The sequence below is a fragment of the Capronia epimyces genome, assembly GCF_000585565.1.
Source record: "Capronia epimyces CBS 606.96 chromosome Unknown aczIQ-supercont1.3, whole genome shotgun sequence".
Lineage (NCBI taxonomy): Eukaryota > Fungi > Ascomycota > Eurotiomycetes > Chaetothyriales > Herpotrichiellaceae > Capronia > Capronia epimyces.
The window spans coordinates 165,019-191,525 of NW_006912906.1; the positions used below are offsets into that span (position 1 = coordinate 165,019).

The window sequence follows — 26,507 nt, forward strand, 5'->3', positions numbered from 1 at the left end:
GACAAGGGACAAGAGACAAGGGACAAGAGACAAGGGACAAGAGACAAGGGACAAGGGACAAGGGACAAGGGACCGAACGGAACGGAATCGAGCAGCTCAGAAGGACAGTACAGTATGTATTAGGTCTTCACTATTCCAGATGTGTAGCCCGGTCGTCCCTCTGCTCTGGCAGACCCATGGCTCAGGACCACGTCTTTTCCTCCTCCACGTACTCGACGTACTCTCTGACGGCCTGCTCGAAGCTCTCGGGCGCCTTGAATCCCAGACTCAGGGCGAGCGAGTTGTCGTAATTGTAGGCCCACGAGTAGAGAATGCGGGCCAGGTTTTCGTCGTGCTCCTCCTTGACGTATTTGAGTTTGTCCTCGCCGCCGACCTTGACCAGCGCATCGAGCATCTCCTGGATGGTCACGGCGATGCCGGGGGCGTTGATCACGCGCTTGTGCTTGGGCAGCGCGTCCGAAGGCAGCGTCAGCGCGTAAATCAGGTTGTGGATCAGCGTCTTGGGCGAGCACACGTTGGAGGGGAAGCTCCTGTCCGTCACCGGCACCACCGTCTCCTTGCCGGCCAGCGGTTCGCGGATGATGCCTGAGATGAACGCCGACGCCGCCGGGGCCGGCTTGCCCGGCCGCACTGACACGGAGGGGAAGCGAAGGCTGTAGGCGTCAATGAAGCCGCGTCGGTTCATGTCGTTGATCAGCACCTCGCACATCAGCTTCTGCGTTCCGTACGAGCCTTCAGGCGTGGCCGGCACGGCTTCGGTGATGACCTCGGGCAGCGGCCGGCCATAGACGGCCTGGCTCGACGCATAAATCACCCGCAGCCCGGGCCTGACCTGGCGGATGGTCTGTAGAAGCTGCTTGGTGCTCTCCAGGTTCACGTTCAGACCCAGGTCGTAGTCTGCCTCGGCGCCCGCCGACATGATGCCGTGGAAGAGGTACGCCGCGTCGAGATCCGCGGTGATGACACTGCGGTCTTTGAGCAGGTCGGTCTTGACCGTGGTCGCATTCTGCGGGTGTTTGGCTCCCTTGGGCACCGGCACGTCGACAATATCTGTGAGGATCACTTTGTGCTCCGGGTTCGAGAGCAGTTCCCGGGCCAGGAATTGGCCCAAGAACCCGCCAGCTCCGGTGATGAGGATCTTCATGCTTTGGGGGAGAAATACGGAGGAAAGAGTATCTTGATCCAAATCAAGGAGGCAACCGGGAAAAGTCGAGTCTTTGAATGGGAAGCCGAAGCCCTGGGCCCTGGCTTCCCTTGTGCAGGGGTCAAGCAGCCTTCTCCAGAAGAAGCTTAGGCCTTAGGCCCCTCTCGGTCTCAGCCCGATCACTTCTCCCTCGGCGCATTCGGCGAGTTGGCAAAACGGTTTAGGCTCAAATCTTGCCCGAGTAAATGTCGGCTCAGTTTCGAGCGAAGGTCGGATCAGGTACAGATACAGAGTACACGGCCCGTAACTACCTAGGTACCTACATGTAACCAAATATTATACAAAAAAGTGCCATCGCTGCCTACCTGGTATCCTCTTCGGAGCTGATCCCATACTTCCCGACCCTATACTCCGACATATCTTCATCCCGTCAATCGGCTCATCGTAACTGTCTCCCTATCTTGTCGCTTCGCACAATGCCATCGACATCCGAGCCAAACGGAGAACCCATCCGCGGTAAATTGAGCGTCTCGTCACTGTCGCCCCGGTCTTTGGTCTGTAGACTGCTCGAAGTCTTGATGGTGTTCCAGGGCGGCCTCTCATCGACGTCCATCGAGCCCGGATCCGAATCACTAGGCGACTCCAGCTTCGATCCAGACGCCAGTCCGTCATGCATGTCTTCGAAAGATCGTGGATTCAGTCCAAATCCATCGGGTCGTGAATGGTATGTTCGTGGCTGCGCCCTCAACCTAGGTGCCCGTCCACTCCCTTGTAGCGTGCCGTAGGCAGTGGAGGGCGTTCGGGGGTGCCGTGGGTGCTGTGAGGGCTGCGACGTAGTTGCTGGGCTCGACCGGTCTCTTGCAGGAGGATAAGTCGGGTCGGGTGACATAGGCCAGTCGTCGGGTAGGGGACTAGCCTTTGAATTGCCGCGCTCGTGCTGGCTGGACAGGCTCGAGGGTCTTTCGGCGCTGCTCGCACTTGCTTTGTATACCTGCATTGGAATGATCTTGCCGTCGCGACTCGCCCGCAGTTCGAAATGGCGAGTTTCATCCTGCTCAATATCTCTCAAGAAGCCGCTGGAGCGGGATTCTGGCTCCACATAGCCGTAGGCCATCCCAATTTGCTCCACGTCCATGATGACTCTGTCTTTGGAAGTCGCTGACACCCACGTGCCGCCCTGCTCTGCCTCTCTCTTGCCGGCTTGGCTTGACCAGCGTCTCCTTGAGTTTTGTCCAATGCTTCCCAGGGTGCCGACGAAAAACTGTCGGAAGAAAGGTTTGAGCGCGGGTGCGCTCGCGGCGAAAAGGGCGACATACAACTCCACCACCGCCCAAATCCACGTTTCCCACAGCACCCAAGTAAAGTCATAGTCCGTGTTCAGCATATGGTACAACAATACGGTCCTAACGATTCCTGCAGCCACTGCCAGAAATCCCAGAGCGAAGAGGCCGTACAGCGCAACCTTCTGCCTGAAAGGAAGATCGAGGTGGAATATCAGCAGGAGTGGCAACAAGGTACTGTAGAAGTCACCCAGGACACTGAAGCCCGCTGAAGCTGGAAGCGCCACGTTTTCTGAGCTGCATCTGTACTTGTGTGAAGCGGCCCAGGTGATGTCAAACTCTTTCCAGTATGCGTAGATAGGGTCACAGAGTAGTAGTAGAGCCAGTCCAAATGCAAGCAGGTAGAGGATATTGTAGACAATCCCCGCCCAAGTGGCCACCAGAAATAATTTACTGAACTTGACGCTCAGCCTGCGGTAGAACAAGAGCACACTGATCTTGATCATACATGCTGCTGAAACGTAGCACCACATGCTGACCCAGACGTTGATTCGGTGAGGAACAAACGTGTTGCTTGGTATGTCCCATACGTGTCGACCACTATGGTAGGATACGTTGCCGATGATCACCAAGACCGAGAAGGCAATGCTGAAAAGTAGAGCAATGACGGCGAGAAGGTCATCCAAACCAGGTGCTCTCGTGATGAAGAGACGTGAGCACACTCGGGCGGTGACGATGAACACGGCCACTGCGCTAAATATGATACAAACATACTCCAAAGCAGGGCCTCTCGTGTGGGGGTCAATATAGTTGGCCTTGGGCCATGAGGCAATGACCGAAGGGGGAGCTGTAATACTCGATTGTCACTTCTTGCCATGGTGTGCCTTTGTAGATGCCGGACTTACGGTGCAATGTATCAACCATGTTGATGGCCTTTTGGCATCTCAAATCAAAAGTTCTTGGACTTGTGACAGCAAGAGCTAGCTTCTGCCGAATCAGGACCGGGACAGCATGTCAACAACCAGAGGTCGGGCGTGAAGATGTCGAAAGCCGGAGGTTTGTTTCAGAACGGCATAGTTTCCTCGTTGAGTCCTCGTTGAGTCCTCGACCGTCGCAATCAGAACGGAAGTAGGAACTTGGAGGACGATCTTATCACTCTAGTCACAGTGAATGATACTCGTTCCCTGAGCAGAGCCTGTGGAAGAGGGTTGGACTTGTGGGAAATAAGAGGAAGATATTTAGCGACCGCACGGAGTGTCGCGCCATTAGGCTTGGTAGAAAGCCAGGGTCAGGTTCAGTACTGGCCTGTCCTTTTGAAAAATAACAGTACGGATAACTCGAATTCCGATATGCCCGGAACGCATGTGTGGGAAGAGAGTCTGACCCGAGGTGGGACTGTGAATTCGTTCCTCCTGGGGCACCAGATTCCGTCAGGGGTGGCGGAGGACAAGCGAGAGGATGCAAGACAACGGCTCGGGAGCTGCTCGGACCTGCATGATTGATGTATTAGTCGAAGACCTGCAGAGCTAACGTCGGGGGGGAAGCGATGGTGTCAAAGCTAGGATGGGCGAGGCATCCTGATGGATTCGTAAGAAGTCCCAGATGATACAACAGATATCACTCACCGCCAGGGCTCATCGATCAGATTCGCACGTGGTTGACAGGTGTCACGCTCAACTCGTTTTTCTTGAGGCTTCCACGTCGGTGGACTGGTGACATCGTCGCTCCTTGTACAAGGCAGTGTCCTATGTATTCCTATGGAGTAGTATCCATGCGCCTTTTTCTCCTACGCAAGGGCTGACTGCGTGTGGCTTGTGGTAGGCGGCCACCAGGGTGCGATCATTGCGAGTGGATCGAGGTGGCTTCTATTCCCCAGAGGCAATAGGCGGGGGGTTTGCGCCACCAAATGCATGTGGCCTGAGTTGTTCGTGAGAGGTGTCGTTTGGGGTGGACGCCGGACGGAATGTGCCCTGACAGGAGTACGGGAAGCCAGGGAGTACTGTGGGAATGCCTGGCTAGGTGTCCCTGGATACCTGCCTGGTAGGTACTGGGTAGGGATGGTAGGGATGGTAGGCAGGGACAGGCACCGCAGGCACAGGTTGGAGGAGCATCTGGGCTCAGTCAGGTAGGAACCACTCTACTCCGTAAGCACAGAGAGGGAAGATTGCTCCCCAGGAAAGTCGCCGCCCCCAGGAAGATTCAAGGTTCCGTACTCCGTACTACGGAGCACGAAGTACGGAGGACAGCCAAGGTCAGCTACCTGCGGTGCCTAGACTGGACCACTACTACCTAGGTAATTAATTAGTACCTAACAGGCAGTACTAGCAGGCACCAGGGCTTAGGGCTTAGGGGCTCGTTCCTGCTGCAGAACTATTACCGAGACACAATAATGCATGGACAGACACCAGTGACCACAGACAATGCCTGATCCTATACACCTGCAGTAGTAGGCTGCTTTGTGCCCAGTAGTCTTTAGGGCCTGACGAAGCTAATGTCCTCTGCAATCACCCAACTCCATGTAAATATACAGCACATCGCCCAGGGTTGCACGCTGGGCCTAAGGCCAGAACAAGATGCATGAGCGGAACCTGAAACATTCGAGGGTTGCTTCTACTTACCCTTGGTGGTCAGTCCACCGACTCACAGTATCCCTGCTCCCTGCCTCGTGTCTCCGCGACGACGATTTCCCCAATCGACTATGGTGGCAAGATTCCTCTCTTCACACCACTTCATTCTTACGCCATCCCTGCTTCGATTCACATGGCACAGCGGAATGGCTGGCTGGGGTAAGATTCCATCATGGGGTGGTGTCGAACGTTGCGACTAGAGAGCTTCCATTCAATAGACATTCGGTGCTGGTCCTGGCATAAAGCATAAGGTACATGTGACAAGGCACGGCGCATAGCCTGTGCCACTTGACAAACCATTTTGGTTGAATACAACTTTCGGGTCATGAATCATTCCTCCGCCGGCGTGCTATATATACTCAACACCGCCGCTTTTCAGCGAGTTCATCTTGACAACTTACAACTTGGCCACGGGCTGCGATGATCCAACGGTCGTGATCTCGTTGTATAGTAGGCTGAGCACCGACGTTAGTCCATTAGTAAAGGGAGCGCAGAGTATATGAACATACCTCGTCAAGAAATCGGCGTAATCTTCACCTGTCACTTGGCCCTCGAAATATCTGGCAGCAAGAGCGAACTTGTTGCCCTTGGGAGCCTTGGCCGCCAGTTCGTCGGCTTGCTCCTTCAACAGTCTCAGCGCATATTCCTTATCAACGGTCTTGCCCTCGGCCGTCTTGACGCCATGTCTGACCCATTGCCACAATTGAGATCGTGAAACCTCGGCGGTGGCAGCATCCTCCATCAAGTAGTTAATGGGAACACAGCCGACTCCCCGTAGCCAGCCTTCCATGTAGCCAAGGCCGATGTTGAGGTTCTTCCTGATACCTTCTTCAGTCACCGTACCCTGCATGTTCGTATTCAAGAGATCGTTCCTGGTCACGGAGACATCTTCCCGACGCTTGAAGAGCTGGTTGGGGGTCGGCATGTATTTGTTGAACACATCCGAGGCGATGGATGCGAGAGCAGGATGCGCAACCCAGGTGCCGTCGTGGCCAGCCCGGACTTCTCGGAGTTTGTCCTGTCGGACATTATCCATGGCCTTTTCGTTGGCTTCGGGGTTATCCTTGATGGGGATCTGGGCGGCCATACCACCCATTGCGTGCACACCTCGACGGTGGCAAGTCTTGATGAGCAGTCGGACATATGAATCCATAAAGGGGACGGTCATGGTAACGGCGGATCGATCCGGAAGGACAAAGTTCGGGTTTTGGCGGAATTTCTTGATGACGGAGAAGATGTAGTCCCACCGGCCGCAGTTGAGACCTGACGAGTGGTCACGAAGCTCGAAGATGATCTCGTCCATTTCGAAGGCCGCGGTGATGGTCTCGATGAGGACGGTACCTCGGATGGTGCCCCGGGAGATGCCAATATAATCTTGGGCCAGGTTGAACACGTCATTCCACAGTCTCGCCTCGAGGTGAGACTCCATCTTGGGGAGGTAGAAGTACGGGCCGGTGCCTCGCTTGACCAGTTCAACGGCATTGTGGAAGAAGTACAGGCCAAAGTCGAAGAGGGAGCCCGAGATGGGCTCACCGTCAACGGTGAAATGCTTCTCCTCCAGATGCCAGCCTCGAGGACGGGCGATCAACGTAGGGAGGACGCGATCGCTCCGCAGTTTGTACTCTTTCTCCCCTTGCTTGAAATCGATCTGTCTCCGAATAGCGTCGTAGAGGTTTACTTGTCCCGCGACCTGGTTGTCCCAGGTAGGGGCTTGGGAATCTAGCAGAAAGACCAAGTTAGCGTGCAAGTCATGCGGCGACGGCTTTCGGTTGTCCAACTCGTACCTTCGAAGTCGGCCATGTATGTCCAGACATTGCTGTTCAAGGCATTGACGACCATCTTCCGATCCGTAGGTCCGGTGATTTCCACCCGTCGGTCAATGAGACCAGGAGCGGGAGGAGCAGCTTTCCACGTGTCATCGTCGCGGATGTGCTTGGTTTCCGGGAGAAAATCCGGCAGACCACCGCGGTCAAGCTCTTGCTGCCGGCTCACCCGTCTCTGGAGCAGAGCTTTACGGGTGCCGTTGAATGTTCGGTGGAGGAGAGCCAGGAAGGCGGTGGCCTCGGGGGTCAGGATCTTGCGGTAAGAGTCCTTGATGGAGCCATTGATGAGGACACCTTCGTTGATGGATTCGATGCTGGCCATGGTGACGATGACGATGGATGGAAAGTAGTAAGAAGATGCCGATGTCGATGCTCAGTGAGTTCAGCTCTCGGAAGAGGAGGGCGGGCTGGGGAGAGCGTTGATATAACAGTACGTCAGAGCAAAGGCCATCAACCCTTGGGACAGAGAGCGGGGCGTGTCTCCGGTCGCAAGGCCGGCGCACTTCTCACTGCCAGCCCATCGGCCCAATCATCGCACTTGGACCATGCCTGGTGGCCGGGGAGGTGGGCTGAGGCGACCCTGTTGCTGTGTGGGGAAGGGAGAGTCTCAGAAAACTACGGCTACTGTACGGAGCAATTAGTACCTAGGTAGTAAATGCCGTGAGGATTTGCCCATGTTTCCGGCTTTGGTCGTCTGCGAATCGACGCCTTGGGCCATTCTTATTGTCCCTGGACTTTCTGCCGCAGATCTTCTCTACGCGAGGTTGTTCCCACTGCCTGGCTGTTTGGTCGCTCAGACCCGTGGGCGATTCCATCTGGTGAAGGAGAAGGGCACAGTAATACACGAGTGAAGCACCGCCACCACCGCGATGGCTGTCTTGTCCGCAGGAGAGGTGCCCGCTGATGGTGGGCACCGCGCATGCGTCTGGGTCTGGCCTGAGGAGCCTGAGCCTCCCACCAGAGCCGAGGTCCAGATCGTTGCAGGTCATTGCCGTCTAGATCAGCCCTCACTGCGATATCTCCCGTGCGTCGCCGGCTTCTCCCGAACCCTTTCCAGCATTTTATTCTCGGAGCCATGAAACTACGGAGTACAGAAGGAGAGTGGTCCGCAAATGGGTTGGAACGTATGTAGGAAAGGTCTAACCCACCACATCCTTGAATCCCGGCTACAGAAAGTACAGAAAGGTACGAAGATACGAAGAGTGTATGAAATGCCGTTCCGAGCTCATTTCCTCCCGAATGGGAGTGTCGCCAGCCCAATTAGATCCCTATTCTTGTGTTCTTCATTTCATCTTCATCGCCGTCTTCAAGTGTACTGCCATGCAGCAAAGAGCTCGGGGTAATCGAGGGCCAGGCCGTCAAAGCCCAAGCATTGCGATACATTGCCCTGGGGCACAGTGGCGTTCCTCAGGTTTGCAAAGACCTGCCAGGCATCTCCATCCGTCGGGCATGCCATTAACCCATCCGCTCCAAATGCCTGGGTGCTCAGAAGCCCAAGCGGAGCGCCCGGTGCTTTGTAGTATGTGAACGGGCACGGCAGCGATCCATTGGGCATGAAACTTGAGTGCGCCTGGGTGTAGCCGATCTCACCTCGAGGGGTGACGTACAATTGCTGACCTCCAGGAACAATGACAGCCTATCTAACTTCAGTGGCTGCCGAGCTCGGGGACGACGAACTCACCAAATTGCAGAGTGAAAACGCCGTCTCATTACCAGGTGGGCACGCCCCGAGGTCGTCCACGATGTCTGGGCAGTATGAAAGAGTCTGGCCGCCCAGATAAAGGCGCAAACCAGCCGCATTTATGGGCAGGAAGTGGATGGGCGAGCCACTCCGAGAGGCAACGACGGTAAGAGGCGTAGTTGGGGTCGTGATGGCTCCGGACGACGTGCCAGTGGTGCTTGAAGTCGAGGAGGTGGCCGTGCCTGTGCTGGCTGCAGTGCTGCTGACTGTGGCGGTCCCGTTGCCTGCAAAGGTCGCTCCGTGGCTATAAGGGCGTGGTGCACTGACAGCCCGGCCTTCTTGACGGTGAGGCGAGGCGGAGGCGCAGGCGGCCATGACGAAGAGAAGGACTGCAATAAGACTGGTAGGCTGCATGATGGAAGATCTGAATGACTTGATGAGCAAGAGACAAGATGGGTAAAGAGTGAGACGGCCTCGAACCCTTTTGAAGACGGCGCTGTTGCTGAGATGAACCACGGTGATTTGGAAGCAGAGAGGGGAGAATTGAAATCTACAATCGAAACCCTCCCTGCAAATGCTTCATATCTCTTCCTTTCCTCCTTCTTCCTCACCGGGCCCTCGCAGCCTCCCGAGCCATCTTGTGCTACTGCCCCAAAACACGCCGAGCTGCTGGTATCCGACCAAGATTCTCCTCTGGCCCATTCAGACGTCCCTTCTGGTAGCCGTTGACAGACACACTCTCAGTTCCGTTCATCATTTATCATCTTGCCTGATCCTCCACTCTTCCACACCTGCCCACTTCTTCTCACTCTGCCGGTCGTCTACTGTGATCCTCTTCACCTCACTCTGTGTCAAAGTCGTACACCATCCGTACTTTAATTTTCTTCTCCGCCCTTGCCGGTCACATTGACTTGTTGCGAGTGTCCTCGAGCACAGCCGATGTGCCCAAAGCTCTACAGATGTGTGGCTATCCAGCTGTCTTCCGGCTTTTTGCCCGCAGCCTGGACGAGTTTCCCGTTGTCGCCATCGTCCTCACAATATACGTTTCCTTCACAGCGCTTCGCCTAATGTCGTCTTGCCTGATCCACCTCCTTCGAATTCCTACCTCTCCAAGGAACGCGTCGTACCTCTCGCCCACCCAAATCCAGAGAGCACTCTTCGGTAGGCCCAGGACAGATGTGGCCCTTCCGGTCTGCTTCATCTGCAATGATTGTTCGGGCGGGAGTCTGAGGGTCAGACGAACGGATGTGGCACGGGTCACTTTCCGGTTGAGGGTGTTCACGTCTTGGTGGGAAAGGCGTGGTGAAAAATTGTCTAGCAAGAACTTGTTTAACTTGCTTTTGGAGCTGGGTTCTGGATTCTGCAGTCTCTCCTCGGACAGGCATACCATGACAAGTCTCCGTTACGACAAGAGGGGCCAGACAAGAACAGACGATAGCCACGGCCCGTCGTCATGGCTCACATGAATCATAATTGCCTTGCAGGGTTTCACCGCAGCTCTCCAGACTCTCCTACCACACCGTCTCGCCCCAGAGTATGGATGGTTCTGCGCCTGTTTTGCCAATCGATCCATGCCAGACCCTGAAGTAGACAGTCTGCCAGGTCATCCAATTTTGATATACCATTCGTGGCAAGAACACTCTTCTTTCTGTCCTTGTGCCAGATCGAGACAAACTCGGATGTAAACGGGCGCAGAATTCCATTTATGAGCACTGTCGGATGCTCGGTCTCGCCCAAAAGCATTTGGCCAACCAGATCAATTTTTGCTCTCTTCACCTCTCGACCGCTGCGACGAACAGCTGATTTCTCTTTGAGAGCATCGCTCGCGCTCTCACGAGATTCAAGCCAGTGCCTATTGACAAAGGTCGGCTGCGCAGGTTCCACCTGCACCTGGACCCGGCCGTCCTCGATCAAAGTCCGAAGGACGGCATATAACATGCCCTCAAAGACGCCGACTCTAATCGTCCACTCTGGGACGGCTGCTCGACCCCCTGAGCGAAACCTTTGCCTCTCAATCAGGATATGGGTAGGCTTGTAGGTCTGTAGCAGATGTGTAATCAAGTTGTACGCGTGGTGTGCGTAGTCAACAGGCTCGAACGACTCCTTGGTTTGTCGAAGCAGCTTGCTTGTCACGGTGGAAGCTGGTCCCATCTCAAAAGTTGCGGCCAACGCTGGAGACGAGACGAGGTCCTTGCCTTGTGGTATCTGAGACACAGCAACTTGCCGCCACTGCTGGAGCGTCGGCAAGCCGTACCGAAGACATGAGCTGGACGCTTTGGGGGCTGAGATATGGGCAAACGCGAGGTTGCGGATACCCATGTCGATACTGAGGAGACTCAAGTTGTTGTTCGTCGGCTTCTCTGCTCCCGACAATGCCTGCTGGATGCCAGCCACACGTGCCGCTTTGGTACCCGAGCAAGGTGACCCGATCGAGACTGCGATCCGGTGCAGCTGGGCCAGCGTCAGCCCTGTCAGCCATGGTCTCGCCAGGCTCATCTCATCACAGTCAAGATGGCGCGGCGAAACCTAGCCGATGCTGCGTCAATATGCGCAATCACACTCCAAAGCGAAGAGCGGAGAGAACGAACAGCTCTTGATTCTCCTTTACTCCTCTGTAGTGCTCAAGGTGTGTGCTGCTCGTTCTCTGCTCGTTCGCGCGAGAAAAGGTGTCAAGCCAAGTACAATGTACAATGTACATTACCCGTACCCCCTGAACGGCAAGATCCAACAATGTCACGTGACGACCCGTGTTTACCTACCTACCAAACACCAAGTATTATATGTAACTTATTCGAATGTTAATTAGCAGTAATGTTTTGCTACAGTGACAGTACCAAGCACCTAAAGCGGTGCTGAGCACGACAATCGTGGAACTCCACGTTGCAACCCGAAATTAGCCTGATGATACAGCAGCATGACCCTTGATTAGACCCTTGACAACTTCTCGCCCCTTTTCCTACCGAAACGCAAACAAATGGGTATTTTCAAAGACCATCTTCTTGTTGTACAGATTCTGCGCCGTCTTCACTGCTATCACTGTCGTCACTCTCCTCGTCCTCTTCGTACTCTACCAAATAAGCCAGGTCCGCCCACACCCTCCAATGTATCACCGCAATATGCGCCAGTCGGCTCGCCAAGTCGCGTAGGTCTGGTAGATAGCGATATACTTGCGACGTTGCATGACGCAGGTGCAATCTCCTCTGTGTGAGAGAGATGGCCTGTGCCGTCATTCCTTGATATACTTTCGCATAGTCATGAACTGTTTGCTCAAGGGCTCTGGCGATTGCTCGGGTCCGAGCGCTGTTTTGGCTTTCAAAGTGGTACATAGCCGTCAATTGCTCTGCCGTCCTTGCAGCTTCGGCTTCAGGAGGGGTGGACTCTGCAATTTGACAGTATTGAAATGCGGCGCGCGTAAGTTCCAAGGCAACTGCGTAGGCGTGCCGGTTCCAAACTTCGGGTGTTGTAAGGCCAGATGCTGCGTCACTATCTGTCAGGATCATGAGCCTCATGCGCAGAACCCCATGAATTAGAGATGGGTTGCAAGCTGGGCCAGCCAGTCGATAAAGAAGATGGTCGAAGACCCAGAGACTGATGTCGACATAGACAAGGTCTAGGAATTGAGCGCTTATCGTCCGTAAGCGGGATGTGTCGTGACTTAAAGTGTCTGGGATGGGAGTATTCTGCGAGAAGCAAACCCCAATGAGCCCATGAATCAACGCCACAGGTGTGGAAGCGTCGGACATCCCGCCAACTACATGGCAGAGCTTCTGATGGCTTGCAGCGGCGTTGCGGTACCATTTGCGGGAGTCATCCACAATCAGAACCCCGTTGCTGATGCGAGCCTGGAAATACAGTTGTTGGAAGGCGACTGTATCATCGATGAAAGACCCACGAAGATTCCTAACTTGATGGTTGGCGACGTCCAATTGCATCGCCTCCAACAAGGCGAACAGCTTCTCAATACCAAGGACTAGAGTGTGAACATTGCATCGCTCCGCCCCTTCTCTTATGTGGTTGGCCATATCCTGAGCATCATGATCCCTAATAGGGGCACAGTGACTGGTCAGAAGTTGGCAAATCCAGCCCGATAGACGGACAATGTCCATCAGGCCATGGCGTAACTCTTGGAGTAGTAAAGGGATGTCGAGGTATTGGACAAGCTGACCTTGCTCACCGTCCGGAATCAACATGGTGAGCAATTCCTTGAGGTTTAAGAACATCTCCGGCAACCTTGGTTTGAAGAAAGTAGATTCGGTTGGGTTGGACGAGCCCAGATCGTTGCACTCAGCACACGAGGGATAGAGGTTGTGTTGGTACATTATCCTGAGTTCTGCCTCGAGACTCTGCCAGTATTTCCTGGCTTCCTGCTGTTTCTGCTCCCCTTTTATCCCATCATCATGCGTGAACTGAAGGTCGTGATCATAGTTGATATCAATGCGTAAGCTTATATTAGATTGAATGTACGCAAGTCCCAACTCTTCTAGAGTCTCCTTGGTCACTGGCGGATGAGGCATAGCAGTAGAGAGCGCGATCCGCTCCTCTTTGCTTGTGCAAGGCGGAATACTCATCCGCTGACTCAATCTGTCTTCATGACCATGCTGTTCTTCCCCTGCCAATGACGCGGGAGCTTTGCTGGCGGACTGCGCACCCTCGCTTTGGGGCGATGGCTGCGTGTCTTGATGGAACGATGGCCCCGAGGATGACGTTGGGCTGCAAGGACAATCGACATCTTCTTCGGCCTGGCTGGCCCGCTTGGAAGGAAAGCCGACCCTAGAGGACATGGACGACTTCATGATCGGGGATTCGGAAGACAACGAGGGCTCAGCAGACTCATAATCGGTATTAGCTGCAGGTGGCTGACGCCTGCCTGTTATAGAATTTCTTCTAATCCTCCTTGACTCACTAGCAGCAGCTTCTTCCTCGTCCCTCTCCATGGCGTCGTTGTAGCCTTCCTTGTCGCATGCCCCCGAGACCGTCATGAAATGCTAGCATTCCGAGAGGGCCGTCTTCGATTGGCGCATCATTTCCATGTTGAACAGTAGAAGAGGGTCTGGTAAAGTCCGAGAGGAGGCGATACTCGGAACCGCGGGCAAGGCCAGCAGAGTGCCCCCCTTGTCGCCTCAAAGGGCAACAGAACCTTCCGAAGGCCGGTAGGACAGCGGCGGGTGGATGAGTGCCAGCGCTGATTTGGCAGGAACTGAGATGGATAACGTGGCGGGATGGGAGCAAATGAGCCAGAAGGTATGCAGGTCAAGCTTGCATTGGCTGATTCCTAGAGACTATGGCTGCAACCCTTGGAGGGGCGAAGAGAACCGCAGGAGGTGAAGTGGTCAGGAGATGTCAGGTTTTCCAGGTGGACTGTTGGTGGAAGGACAGCAGCTCGCTCGAGCCTGCTGCAGTCAGTTGTCAGACGTCAGACGCCGGAGCGCCTCAGACAGATTTGGCAGGGATGGAGAGGCTGAGCGCGATGGCTACCTGCGAGCCTCATTCTGTTTAGTTCTGGTCGTGCATTGCATTGCATTGCAAGACGGGTCGGTTTGACCACCTAAGTCAGAATGCTATTCTTCCGCATGCCCCCAGCTGAACCCTTCTCTCCTTCCGCCGCCCACGGACATGGAGGTCCGGAAATTGCGCCTGCGCCCCAGTGGCTGCTCTGTCTCATCCCGCGAGTCGGCCATGGAACTGTGGTTTATTGCGATGAATGAACGAGGCCGATGGGCCTCTTTGTCATCGGATATCACGAGTGCCCCAAACCTCCCGCAGCCTAGGTCTCCTACAACTCTGCTAGTGCACCACAGTGGTGACTTCTGTTTGCGTGTGGATCTCATCTGGCCGACCTGCAGCCAAACTACTGGCATTCATTGGCAGTCTGTCGAGGATTTTCACCCTGGTCTTACCAATGAGAGTCAAAGGATGTACTCCAAATCCAGGATGAGAACCAACTAACACAAACTGTAGGCTACAAATCACGATACCGCTTTTCCCTTCTATCCTGACTGGCGGCGACTATCAGCCTTGACAGGCGACCACTCAGGACAAAGTCACGCGTTTGCCACCTCCTGTCATCTATATCAAGTCGGTTGGAAGGGACAAAATGAGGCTGTACTTTTTAAAACATGGAGTCTGTGGAGACAGGAAATGATCAACATCTTCTTGCCGTGAATACTGATCATGGTTGTGCAAGTCGGCGAGGTTGCACTGCCGGTCTCGCGGATGATTGCCGCCACTGTGCTCCCTCATCCAACAGCACCGAATGCAGTCTGCCGGTGATACATGCTGCCGAGTCAATGAACCTTTGGGATCCACCCCATAACGGGGAGGACGTCCACTGCCTGGGCCGCAAGAGCAACAGAAGGAGCACAAGCGATATTGCTATCTCCGTCTTTATGCCTAAGCTACACACAATTACAACTAGGCAACGTGCAGAGGATTTTAATGCTCGCCGCAGCTCACGACGCGACAAAGCTCAGCAACCAAGGTCAAGCAAATTCAGCCAAAAAAAAACATGACTCAGGTCTTACAACCTTAATGTTTCCAACATGGGTTTTCTGAGCTTGGTTCCTTCTATGAATATTCCAAACTGCGTACCGCGTACGCAGCCGATCCACTTGACTTTTCCACAGAACCCTGCAGCGTTATGTGGAGATCTTTGGTCGCATGCACGCGAAGTGTTTCAATGAGTAGGGTTCTCGCTCTTCCTTTTCTGCGGATTGACGAAGTCGCAGTGAGCTTCCCAGATCGACGCGTGGCCCTTTCACCCCTTTTCGACGGAAAGACGACTAGAGTGACACCCGGGAAGGGGGTGGTAGCCTCACTCTTGCTGGTGGCGAGACAGGACACTCCGCAGAGCCGATCCTTGAACCGCCGAGTCTCAACTATGCATAGACCTTCACGGCTCCATGGATCGGAATCTCACCCCGCATGTTAAGAGACCTATGTCGGTCATCAAGCAGTAGCATCTTTGGCCTCAGTCAAATTCCAGGGCGACAAGTAATTGGAAAGACATCGGAGGTAATAGTGTCGATCTTTTGTCTTCCATCCACCACTGATCCTGGAATTTTTGAACCAATTTTCGCAGTCCTTCAACTCTGGATGCTTGGAAGGTGTGAGTTCATCTTCAAATCCTCCTTCCAACCACTTTATGGTCGCATTTCACCTGCCTCGATCAACTCAACAATGACCTGCGGGTCTTTTTTGCTTTCGAGTTTCGCATCTAAATGATCTGCTTCAGGTCTGCCAAATGCTGGTATCTTGCTTGACAAGGTGCGTCTGAGACCCTCAAACCCTCCCCCCCCAAGATTACTCCAGTTGTTTTGTGGTGGCAAAGGCCTTCTCGGAGCCCTGGCTTGCCTCGAACAGAAGGCAAGGAAAGACAAGAGAATGGCCGTTCACAGGTCCTCGGCTGCTGGACTACCCTTACACCTTTACAACGCGTGAACAGAACAGCTACCACACGGACTACAAATACCCTGTGATCAGGGGAGAGTCGGAGGGCCATGGAGCATGCCTGAGGCCATTTAGCCTAGCAGTTCAATCGAGACAAACTACAACACTTAGATCCCAGGTGCCCTGGAGAGACGGAGTCCACCTTTCACACCAATCTTAGGTACCCGCCATGCTCAACAGACAGCCATTCGAGGATTTGTCAAGGCTACCATTCACATACTTACGGGAACCTAGATCGCCGCCTGCACGGGGGAACGGGCGGATAGCTACAGTGTCTACAGAGTAAGTCTGAGGATGCTCTCTCCTGGACGTAGGTACTCCGGAGTACATAGTATTTAGATGACGCGCGCACATTGTGCGAAATGCTCCGCTTTAATAAATCTGTGAAGTACACGAACCGTAAGCGCAAATATGTTCGCGGCCCGCAGTACGGACTTTCCGCAGATCGGGCCCCGACGAGTTGGAAGCTAAAGTTCAAGCTGTTCAACTTGCTCCTCAACATCCAACCGCGCAGCCAATTTTCACAATCCTTTGCCCTGCCTTTTGGGGATCCTGGTGAACACCTTTATACGCCTTGTAATATTACTCAATCAGCTGCTTACTCCTTAGTCCTTAGACCAAGCCATGGCGGGCAGACAGGCTGTGCGGCTCCTGGCCCGCCAACTCACCTCCCAATGCACGCATTCTCAACCGCACTCTCGACGGACATTCTCCTCCACCTCCTCTTACTTAGCCGCGCACAATTTCACAATGCCTGCCATGTCCCCCACCATGACGGAAGGCAACATTTCAGCATGGAAGGTCAAGGAGGGCGAATCATTCTCCACCGGGGACGTCATTCTGGAAATCGAGACCGATAAAGCTTCGATGGATGTTGAGGCTCAGGACGACGGCGTCGTGGCTAAAATCTTTGCAGAAGATGGTTCGAAGGCAGTCAAAGTGGGAACAAGAATAGCTGTCCTCGCAGACCCAGGGGACGACATTTCGAATCTGGAGATTCCACCTGACGATTCTCAGCCTGTTCAGTCCGAAGCGGACAACGTCAAAGGCGGGGAAGATTCAAAGTACGAGTCCTCCGGCGTCGAGAAAGAGATCAAAGGCACCCCTCAGAACAAGAGACCGGCAGAGGATAAACCCACCACAAGTCCGAGCGGTCCGGGTCAAAATCCCAAATACCCTCTGTATCCTTCTGTCATCACCCTTGTTCACGAGAACCATATATCCGACGAAGAGGTAGCGAAGATCCCCGCCACTGGGCCCAATGGCCGCCTCTTGAAAGGCGATGTTCTCGCCTACCTAGGTACAATTGACTCCGACTACACTGCCAAGCTCGCCAAACGAATTGGAGACCTTGAGCACCTTGATCTAAGCGGTATCAAGATATTGCAACCGGCCGCTCAACCTACCGCCGCCACGGCTACGACGATACCTCCAGCGCCAGAACCTCTCAAAACCAGCAGCGTCAGCCTGACCATTTCTCTAGCAGAAGTGCTGAAGGTGCAACAACGCATCCAAGACACTCTGGGCGTGACAGTCCCCCTCTCAACATTTCTTGCACGTGCCGTTGACCTGGCCAACGACGACCTTCCGAGACCGAAGGGCCAGAAATCCTCTGCCGACGACCTCTTTAATGCCGTGTTGGGACTGGACACCGTCCCCACGACGTCCAGGGGCGCCTACCTTCCCCAAATCGATGCTCTTCCCGCCCGCTCGAGTACGAAGTCTCCTCCGCGACCTTCGGCAAAGAAGCCTGACATCATCGACATTCTATCTGGGAAAGCCGTGCCTGAGCGGTCTGCACGCAGGCCGTCGTCGTCGGGTAACAAGCTGTCTACCGCAGACGGTGCCCTGAACGTCTTTAGTCTGGCTGTGCCAGTGGGCGAGGAGAAGCGGGCACGTACATTTCTGGAACGTGTGAAGACGGTGTTGCAGGTGGAGCCTGGAAAGCTGATCTTCTGATTTGGGACGTCACGGTAGATGCTGGCTTCTAGCAGAAGACTGTGGTATAGATTCCATCTGCCTTACCACAGCTTCGGGTGTTTGGATTCCAGGAGTGCTTGGCCATGTATAAAAAGTAGTTGTGTTGTCGTAGAGCCAGGGGAGTAATACCTGGTAGTACTTTCTTCGGGCCACTATTGTCTCTAAGATGGAAGCCATGTCGTTAAAGTTGACCGCCTCAGAGATACCCGAAGGGACCATTTCAGAATATCAGTCAAAGAGCTCATATGCGTGTCCATCCAGTAGGGCGCGGCCTAATCAATAGTGTCAAACTCGCTTTTAGATTTGGTACTGCATCTTGTGTGAGCAGACGCAATGCCTGCGATGCTCGCGATGCTCGAGGCTGCGAATACTCTCCGCAGAGTCCTCGCTATAGCAGTGAGACTTGGGCTGTGAGATCCAGCCAACGCCAAACCCTGCCCCTGAATGCATGCCGACCCAGCGCCATGCTTGTAAACATCCTCCCATTTCCCTGCAACTGAAACTGAAAACAAGCATGTCGCAATGTCTCCCATGTCATATGAATTCATAATCACCTGCCGTGCTCAAGGACTGTTCGCTCGCTCGCCTGCTGGCTGTAATTCTGTGACTCTCGCTTGCTCAAGCCGATTTTTAATCAAAGGAAATTGAAGGCCATAGACAGCAACACATCCACCTCGAAAAAAAAATATTTGCCATCTGCGTCGCAAATAGCGCCGCCCTGTACAGTCCTACCATATGTAGCAGAAACACCTCCCAGATCTGTGGTTCGTCCCACACTCGATTCAAGGGCGTACCCAGATGGTTCTCCCAGATTGAAGCCGTCGTGTCTCCTGCGCATCGTGTACTCGTGAAAGCGGGACTGACGTTCTTCTCGTGAAGAAAGTCCAGAACTTAGCGGATTGCACCCCAATCAGCCAGTCTCCCTGATATCCCGTCGCTGTTTCTGCCCTCGTTGCCCTTCTTGCCAAACACGCGCCAAAACCGCAGTGTTTCGTCCCCTGCCCCAGTGACAACTGTAGTTCCATCGGGACTCGTACTCAAATAAAGAACGCGGAACGTATGCCCAGTAAGACTGACCACTTGCTCCATCTTTGGATACTTCCACACGACAATCTGGTTTTGACTGTAGCCATGCGTGCTGACGATTTCGTCACTGTTCTTGCTCCAAGCCAGATTACACACCTGGCTTCCTGTGTCGATTTCCTTGATCAGAGACCCATTTGCGGTGTTCCAAAATTTAATCGAACGGTCCGCGGTACCACCGCCCGACGCTAACAAGTGGTGCTGATGAGGACTCCAGGCAATGGCTTTTACCGCGGCCACATGATTAGAAAATCGGTAGAGGGGAGTCTCCGACAGTTTATCCCAGACGCACAGCTTGTTGTCGTTTCCACCTGAAGCAAGTTGGCCGTCTTCAGTATTCCACCGCAGTCCGCAGACTTCCTGTTTGTGTCCTGCTAACCTTCGTAAGTACTGGTCAGGACTGCGGACGTCTCGATGGTAGATCAAGCGATCTCTGGATCCGGATGTCAAGATGTGGTCGTTCCACGCTAGTGCCCCAACTCGCGCCGAATGACCTGTCATGGTCCGTAATCGTCTAGACTTTTCAGCATCATATATCTGAACAAAGCCCTTGTGTGTCCCGATGGCGAGATGCGACCCTCGCTGTATCCACGCCACAGATGTCACCAGGTCATTGTCGGGCAGTTTGCACAGTTGGGTCACCTTACCCGTGGTGCTGTTCCACAAGTAAACACATGACCCAAGCCCGACACCGAGGATATTGGCCGAGCCCCAGTCTACCAGATTCAGGTAGAAGTCGTCTGCTAATTCGGGAGCATCCAGCACTTTGTAGGGAACTTTGGCAATGGGCCGGGGCTGCTTTCGAGGGGTTTGCAGGATAGACTGAGAAGAGTAGTTGATTGGTGATATAGAGTACAGGTCAGATCTGGCGTTCAAATTGATAATTCCTGGATGCCTGCCAGCTCTTGAGGATGGCGTCGGGTGTCCAGATCCTAGCACCTTCTGAGGAGACTTATACGAAAACATATTCTTGTGGGGAGTAGTCGGGGTCATTGACGCTGGTGGAAGAGCTGAAACTGACGATTGCCCAGGAGGAGTCCGGCGGCGGCCGAAAAGATCGTCCGGCGAAAGAGATCGGTAATCTTGAGGAACTGTGTCACCCATCAATTCATTTCGCAGCACCTTCGAATAGGTCCTGTTCGCTTCCTCGGTGCGCTGGAAGTGTAGTTCGCCAGTCGGTGGCTTCTTCTTGGATCTAGAAGGTGTTGATGGGGATCCATCGTCATGCAACAGGCTGTAACTCGCTTGCAAGTCTTGTCCGTCTCTATTCGGGATGAACCTGGAAACGGGGTCAGATTCCGACCCACCACTTGCTTCCAAAAAGCTACTCACCGATCTCCGTATATTCGCTGCCTCTTCCGGCTAGGACTTCGCCCGGGGGTTCTGTCCCTCTGCCTTCCTGCGCTTTCGATCTCTTTTAACCGCCGATGGAGAGCATCCGCCTCCATAGCCTCGGTAGCACGCTGAATCGCTGACATACCCTCGTCGTTCCCTAGAAAGCGCTTGCTGGCTATTGTAGGAGGCGTTTTGGAGCCAACCGGAGTAGGTAAAGATGGCGTGCGTGGACGATCGGAGGTGTCGATAGTCAACGGAGCTATGGAGTCTTCTGCCATGATGCAGTTGTTCTGTAAGTGACACTTCGAGGATATTCTGGCGGGGTGACGGCGCAGTGAAAACGTAAGTGAGGCCGGAGTGAAGTCAAGTGAATGAGTGACGGACAAGGTAGATCCGAAATGGTGAGGTGGTAACCAGATACAATATGGTCGGTGTTTTGATGGTCTCCGCAACCGCAACCGCGACCGCTTGTCGGCCTGAGACAGTAAACTCGGCCAGTGGAAGGAGAGGACGGCTAACAAGATAACATGGCTCGAGGTTAAATAGAAGCACCGGGGCGTAGATGGCCACTACTATACCTAACGTGCAGAGGTGCGGCCAAGACAAGCAGTTGAGTTGAGATCGTGGTGGCAGCCGTGAATGAATGCAGTGGTCGGTCGCATTTAGGGACGGGACGACAGGACGCAACTGCAGTTCCCGCCGCTTCTGGATCCGCCAAGCAGCCTTTCCAAATGCGGATCTCGTCTTCAACTGACAGGTCTGTACTAGGAGTAGCAGGCAGTATGTCTATGTCTGCTGTCCCTGGACGTTCCAGCTCCTAGCTACTAGGATCTTATCTATTTGAGGAGCAAAGCACGCTTCAACCTTCTGTCTTGTCAACCCCCAGTTGTCGCTGTTGCGATGGATCAACACCGACGAGTGAAGCCCGTACCAGCTACCTTACTACTCCTACAGTACTCGCTATCGTGCTCCATACCGAGTACGGAGTACACCACAACAAACCACTTTACGCGGCCGAGTGCTGACCACGCCAACAATCCTAAACACCGCGTCTCTTTGTTGTGAGTGCAAGGGAGTACAATGCCCCGTGTCAGAATCCACCTCGGAAGTGCCCTTCTGGGCCAGTTGAAGGACGTTTGAGAGGTGTCTGCAAGGAAGAGATTGATTCGACGAGAACAGCGCATGAGACGGGCCGTTATCGAGCAGTGATTGGCGTCTCCAAACGGGATGATCGGTCAGACATTTATTACAGATGGTGCAGAGTACGCAAAGTACAGTAGCACGTACAGACGTCGGATAATAGGTACCTACAGACGTACTAAGAAGAGGCCGAGGGAGGCCCCTAAGCCTTAGCCCCAACCCTTAGGCTGCTGCCCTTAGGGTTCGTTTGGGGCCCATAAGCCTAAGCCTTCCTACCCTAGCCTTGGCTTTTAGTTGAGAGCAAGGGTTAAATATACAGGAGTTCAGCCCCCCTAGACCCCTAAGGGCCTTGGCCAGCCCCACCAGAGTGCGAACTCCTTTGACGTACTGTACCTCTCCACCTAATAGAGTACCTAAGGTATTCAACTCATCTGCAACCATATCATCTTCACCTGCTAGACTCGCCGCTGCGCCCTGGAAGGTACATGCTCCTACGCCTCTTATCTAGAGGCCGACCCAAAGCCAGATTCTGCTCTACCATGGCTCCCGCGAATAGCAAGGCGGTGGCAACTGATTTCCTCAGCTTTGTCAACGCGTCCCCTACCCCCTTCCATGCAGTCAAGTCGGTCAAGGAACGGCTGAGCGCAGTTGGTTTCCAAGAAGTCAAGGTCGGTCACTCGTTTCCGCCTCTAGTGCTGCTGACTTAGACCTATCCTCAGGAAAAGCAATCATGGTCGTCAATATGCGCCCCTGGCGGGAAATACTACCTCACCCGAAATGGTTCGACCATCGTCGCCTTCACAATCGGCAAAAAGTGGAAGCCGGGAAATCCCATCTCAATGATCGGCGCACACACCGACTCGCCTTGTCTACGGATCAAACCTGTGAGCAAGAAACAAGGGGATGGATTTCTCCAGGTGGGCGTTGAAACTTACGGAGGCGGCTTGTGGCACACGTGGTTTGACCGGGATCTGGGAATCGCAGGAAGAGTCATGGTGCGAGGCCCCGATGGAAATGTGGCTCAAAAGCTGGTTCATATTGACAAGCCCATCTTGCGCATTCCTACCCTTGCCATTCATCTCGACCGGCAGGAGACGTTCTCTTTCAATAAAGAGACTCAATTGTTTCCCATTGCGGGACTGGTCGCCGCCGAGCTCAAGCGTCAGGATGAAAAGAAGGGCCAGGTGGCGAACGACGGCGGGAAGGAGGAACAGACTAAGCCCTTTACCCCGCTGAAAGCGTTGACGACGAGGCACCACCCTCGCATCGTCGAAATCATCGCCTCAGAAGCAGGAGTTGCGCCCGAGGATGTTGTTGATTTTGAGGTGGTGCTCTACGACACACAAAAGGCCTGCCTCGGCGGGCTTAACGAAGAGTTTATCTTCTCGGCAAGACTCGACAACCTGAACTCAACATATTGTGCTACCCAGGGGTTGATTCAATCCGTTGAAGAAACATCTGCGCTAGACGACGAATCCTCTATTCGTTTGATAGCATGTTTTGATCACGAGGAGATTGGCAGCATGACGGCACAAGGCGCCTTTTCCACGATGTTGCCAGCCATTATACGCCGGCTTTCCGTTCTGCCATCCTCATCGTTTGTGGACGACAGGTCTGAGCAATCTTACGACCACGCCGATGAAACGGACACCTCCACAGCCTATGAACAGACGTTGTCAAGCTCCTTCCTCCTCTCGGCAGACATGGCTCACTCTGTCAACCCCAACTATGGAGCCAAATACGAATCTGATCACCGACCGGAGATGAACCAAGGCCCTGTGATCAAGATCAATGCGAACGCAAGATATGCCACCAATTCACCCGGCTTAGTCTTGATCCAGGAGGTAGCGCGGCAGGCATCCAAGGTCTTTGACAGTGACGCTGAGGGAGTACCGCTGCAACTGTTTGTGGTCCGGAATGACTCGAGCTGTGGGAGCACAATTGGCCCAATGCTGTCCGCTCACCTTGGTGCTCGTACCCTCGATCTCGGCAACCCGCAGCTTTCCATGCACAGCTGCCGTGAAACGGGCGGTGCGGATGATGTACACCATGCTATCAGGCTTTTCAGCAGCTTTTTCCAGCATTACTCTCGACTTGAAAAGACGATCCTAGTGGACTGAGCGGCAGCCCTGATGCCACCCACAAGCAAGCGCGATCCGCAGTAGTGTTACGCTCGTGTAGAAGTGAAGACCAGTGTACTGCGGGGCTTGATGACAGACGACAGCTACCCACGCGCTGTCAGGAGAGGACGACCTACAAAGCAGTGTCGCCCTAGTTGACGGCTGATTCTGCAGAAGACAAGAGCCGCAGATCGGTGAATCAGGGAAGGCGATCATCTGGACGATCTTCCTGCCGGGCAGCATGCCAAAGAATCCATCTTCCTTCTTATCACAGCAACAGCAAGACCACGACTCTCGTCCAGGTTTCCGAAACGCCTGCTCAAAAAGTAATCTATGCATCATACGCAGGTGACATGCCCGGATGACCTACAAGGGGCTAAGGGGCTACTACCTTGCCACCTTGTCGACCCAGCGGGTTGTCCATCATGATTACGCCGGCCCCAGTCGTCTTTCCCTCATATATTCGTAGTCTGGCATCGCGGCCTTTACCCAGCTGGCGAGTTTCTCTGCTTCTTCTTTGCCAAACGCGGTCTCCCATTTGCTCACTTCTATATCAATATTCAGATCCGCTGACACCTTCTCTTTCAAAATGCCGGTAGATGCTGATATGGTCGAGAGCATCCGTCTTTCCATCTTAGACATTTGCTCTAGTCTCTCATTACTAGTAGCCTCCCACGAGAATGCCAACAGTGATGGGTCAAGACCAATGATCTTGCTATACCTGAGCATGACTTGAGGGTTCAGTATAACATCATCAGCATCAAGAATAATAGGCCAATTCGTCCCGTTCTCGGCATTGAATCGAGACAGATGTTCCTGTTGAATGTACCAATCGTAGAGCGACCGCGACCAGTGCACTGTCATCTCCAGAACGTGCGCGGGATCGTCTCTTGCTGCTTGTCGACCCTCGTTGTCGATGGTGGTACGATAGATGGACGGGAAGGTCAGCGCAGGATGCCGGATCAGGAAAGTAGGCAGCCAGGTCTTTAGATATTCATCAGGTAGAATGGTCTCGTTCCGCGCCGAGTGCGTGCAGGAGGAGGAGGGCGTCTGGATGGTCCATGGCAGCTCACGAGTACTATGCTCTCCGAAGACGAATTTCGTCTCAGCCACGGGCTCCGTCAACCAGCCGACATGTTCTTTCACCAAAATGGGTTTCCCCTGCACAGCTGCGGCATCGACTTGCTCGGTGAGTGCGTCGAAACAGGCCTGGTAGGAATCACGCAACTCGTTTCTTTCCCATTCCTTCAACTCATCAACGGGTCTTCCGACAGTGTGATGCTGGAATTTCCAGCCCCAGGCAGGTCCAAAGAAGTACTCGTTCTTCGAACCTGGAAGTAAACCGGGCTGGTTCGGAAGATTGAGCATGCGCATTACGAGATTGGACGCTGTACGAGGGAATGTGAGAAGGTAGAATCTATAAGGCGGATCCAGAGCCATTGTAAATACAGCGCCGCGCAAGCCTTGAAAGGGTTCAGAAGGGATACCGGTGCACACAGGGCGGTATCCTGTTCCCTAACGGGGTTAAGCCATGAGCATGTACTTCGTACTAGCCAGTGGTTTAGGGGCCCGGATTGATATAACTTCGAGGTTGATGTTCGGAAATAGAGTTGCCTGAGGCTGTGAGGATGCGGGGTGACGTTAATATTGAATAAATATCTACTCAGTAAGAGAAACCCAACACTCTTCTTACCTTGTTGCTACTGCGATCTCTGCCAGCCCCGAGTGTCTGCGGCCATGTCAACGCCAGAATACCTGAAAGGCAACAAGGATGCTATCCGTGGATTCATAGACAAGTATGATGTCCGTGCCTTCTCTGGACTATAGTGGAACTACTCTTGTTCAAGCCACCCATTGATGCGAACACCTATTGACGATGCTTCCCAGGTCTTCCTCTTCGACTGCGATGGCGTCCTCTGGTCCGGCGACCACCTCTTCCCCGGAAGCGTGCCTACGTTGGAGATGCTACGCAAGAAGAACAAACGCGTGGTGTTCGTGACCAACAACTCGACCAAATCAAGAGAAGATTACCGGAAAAAGCTCGAGAGCATGGGCATCCCAGCGACGGTTGAGGAGGTGTTTGGCTCGTCATATTCCGCCAGCATCTACATCTCACGGATTCTGCCGCAATCCCACCCCGAGGTGAAGAAGAGGAATAAAGTCTTCGTGGTGGGCGAGGCAGGCATTGAGACGGAGTTGGCCTCGGAGGGCATCCCGTACCTTGGAGGCACCGATCCCGCGTACAGGCGCGATGTCACGCCCGAGGACTACAAGCTGTTGGCTGCCGGCGACCCTTCGGTGCTGGACCCGGACGTCGGAGTGGTGCTGGTCGGCCTGGATTTCCACTTCAACTACTTGAAGATCTGCTACGCTTATCACTACATCAAACGCGGCGCGCTGTTTCTGGCCACGAACACGGACTCGACCCTTCCTTCGGCAGGCGCCCTCTTTCCCGGCGCCGGATCGGTCTCTGCGCCCTTGGTCAAAATGCTGGGAGGCCAGGAGCCCATGGCGTTTGGGAAACCCAACCAGGCCATGATGGATGCCATCGAGGGCAAGTTCCAGTTCGATCGGAGCAAGGCTTGCATGATTGGTGACCGCACCAATACAGACATCCGATTCGGTTTAGAAGGTAAGCTCGGCGGCACGTTGGGCGTGTTGACGGGTGTCGCCACCAAGGAAGACTTCCTCGAGGGCGACGTCCGGCCGCATTATTACGTGGATGAGTTGGGGGATTTGCTAGAGGGGGCGTGAGCTGGCTGCTCCGCTGGCGAGGCAAAGACAGGAGATCGGGGACACTACGCGCCATGCAAGACGGCTCACTTGCCGGGGAACGTGGTGGTACGGC

General features: G+C 54.0%; 11 protein-coding genes across 11 annotated transcripts; 3 read left to right on the forward strand and 8 right to left on the reverse strand.

Annotated features, from left to right (window-relative positions):
- Window positions 1-181: 181 nt before the first annotated feature.
- On the reverse strand, window positions 182-1,144 carry A1O3_03316 (alcohol dehydrogenase; the record flags this gene model as incomplete). Its single annotated transcript, XM_007733454.1, has 1 exon — window positions 182-1,144. One exon carries the CDS (start codon window positions 1,142-1,144, stop codon window positions 182-184), a length of 963 nt encoding a protein of 320 aa, XP_007731644.1.
- A 439-nt stretch (window positions 1,145-1,583) lies between these two features.
- Window positions 1,584-3,348, reverse strand: A1O3_03317 (uncharacterized protein; the record flags this gene model as incomplete). The annotated part of the gene is made up of 2 exons (XM_007733455.1): window positions 1,584-3,271; window positions 3,330-3,348. The coding sequence occupies 2 exons, from the start codon at window positions 3,346-3,348 to the stop codon at window positions 1,584-1,586; spliced, it is 1,707 nt and encodes a 568-aa protein (XP_007731645.1).
- A 2,100-nt stretch (window positions 3,349-5,448) lies between these two features.
- On the reverse strand, window positions 5,449-7,196 carry A1O3_03318 (malate synthase, glyoxysomal; the record flags this gene model as incomplete). Its single annotated transcript, XM_007733456.1, has 3 exons — window positions 5,449-5,506; window positions 5,561-6,770; window positions 6,836-7,196. The coding sequence occupies 3 exons, from the start codon at window positions 7,194-7,196 to the stop codon at window positions 5,449-5,451; spliced, it is 1,629 nt and encodes a 542-aa protein (XP_007731646.1).
- Window positions 7,197-8,180: 984 nt separating this feature from the next.
- A1O3_03319 (uncharacterized protein) lies at window positions 8,181-8,930 on the reverse strand (the record flags this gene model as incomplete). The annotated part of the gene is made up of 2 exons (XM_007733457.1): window positions 8,181-8,510; window positions 8,556-8,930. The coding sequence occupies 2 exons, from the start codon at window positions 8,928-8,930 to the stop codon at window positions 8,181-8,183; spliced, it is 705 nt and encodes a 234-aa protein (XP_007731647.1).
- Window positions 8,931-10,043: 1,113 nt separating this feature from the next.
- A1O3_03320 (uncharacterized protein) lies at window positions 10,044-11,051 on the reverse strand (the record flags this gene model as incomplete). The annotated part of the gene is made up of 1 exon (XM_007733458.1): window positions 10,044-11,051. The coding sequence occupies one exon, from the start codon at window positions 11,049-11,051 to the stop codon at window positions 10,044-10,046; it is 1,008 nt and encodes a 335-aa protein (XP_007731648.1).
- Window positions 11,052-11,539: 488 nt separating this feature from the next.
- On the reverse strand, window positions 11,540-13,348 carry A1O3_03321 (uncharacterized protein; the record flags this gene model as incomplete). Its single annotated transcript, XM_007733459.1, has 1 exon — window positions 11,540-13,348. The coding sequence occupies one exon, from the start codon at window positions 13,346-13,348 to the stop codon at window positions 11,540-11,542; it is 1,809 nt and encodes a 602-aa protein (XP_007731649.1).
- A 3,403-nt stretch (window positions 13,349-16,751) lies between these two features.
- Window positions 16,752-17,960, forward strand: A1O3_03322 (uncharacterized protein; the record flags this gene model as incomplete). Its single annotated transcript, XM_007733460.1, has 1 exon — window positions 16,752-17,960. One exon carries the CDS (start codon window positions 16,752-16,754, stop codon window positions 17,958-17,960), a length of 1,209 nt encoding a protein of 402 aa, XP_007731650.1.
- Window positions 17,961-18,872: 912 nt separating this feature from the next.
- A1O3_03323 (cell division cycle 20-like protein 1, cofactor-APC complex) lies at window positions 18,873-20,677 on the reverse strand (the record flags this gene model as incomplete). Its single annotated transcript, XM_007733461.1, has 2 exons — window positions 18,873-20,343; window positions 20,397-20,677. The coding sequence occupies 2 exons, from the start codon at window positions 20,675-20,677 to the stop codon at window positions 18,873-18,875; spliced, it is 1,752 nt and encodes a 583-aa protein (XP_007731651.1).
- Window positions 20,678-22,078: 1,401 nt separating this feature from the next.
- On the forward strand, window positions 22,079-23,659 carry A1O3_03324 (aspartyl aminopeptidase; the record flags this gene model as incomplete). Its single annotated transcript, XM_007733462.1, has 2 exons — window positions 22,079-22,207; window positions 22,259-23,659. The coding sequence occupies 2 exons, from the start codon at window positions 22,079-22,081 to the stop codon at window positions 23,657-23,659; spliced, it is 1,530 nt and encodes a 509-aa protein (XP_007731652.1).
- Window positions 23,660-24,088: 429 nt separating this feature from the next.
- On the reverse strand, window positions 24,089-25,099 carry A1O3_03325 (uncharacterized protein; the record flags this gene model as incomplete). Its single annotated transcript, XM_007733463.1, has 1 exon — window positions 24,089-25,099. The coding sequence occupies one exon, from the start codon at window positions 25,097-25,099 to the stop codon at window positions 24,089-24,091; it is 1,011 nt and encodes a 336-aa protein (XP_007731653.1).
- A 297-nt stretch (window positions 25,100-25,396) lies between these two features.
- A1O3_03326 (4-nitrophenyl phosphatase) lies at window positions 25,397-26,413 on the forward strand (the record flags this gene model as incomplete). The annotated part of the gene is made up of 2 exons (XM_007733464.1): window positions 25,397-25,462; window positions 25,547-26,413. 2 exons carry the CDS (start codon window positions 25,397-25,399, stop codon window positions 26,411-26,413), a joined length of 933 nt encoding a protein of 310 aa, XP_007731654.1.
- Between the last annotated feature and the right edge of the window lie 94 nt (window positions 26,414-26,507).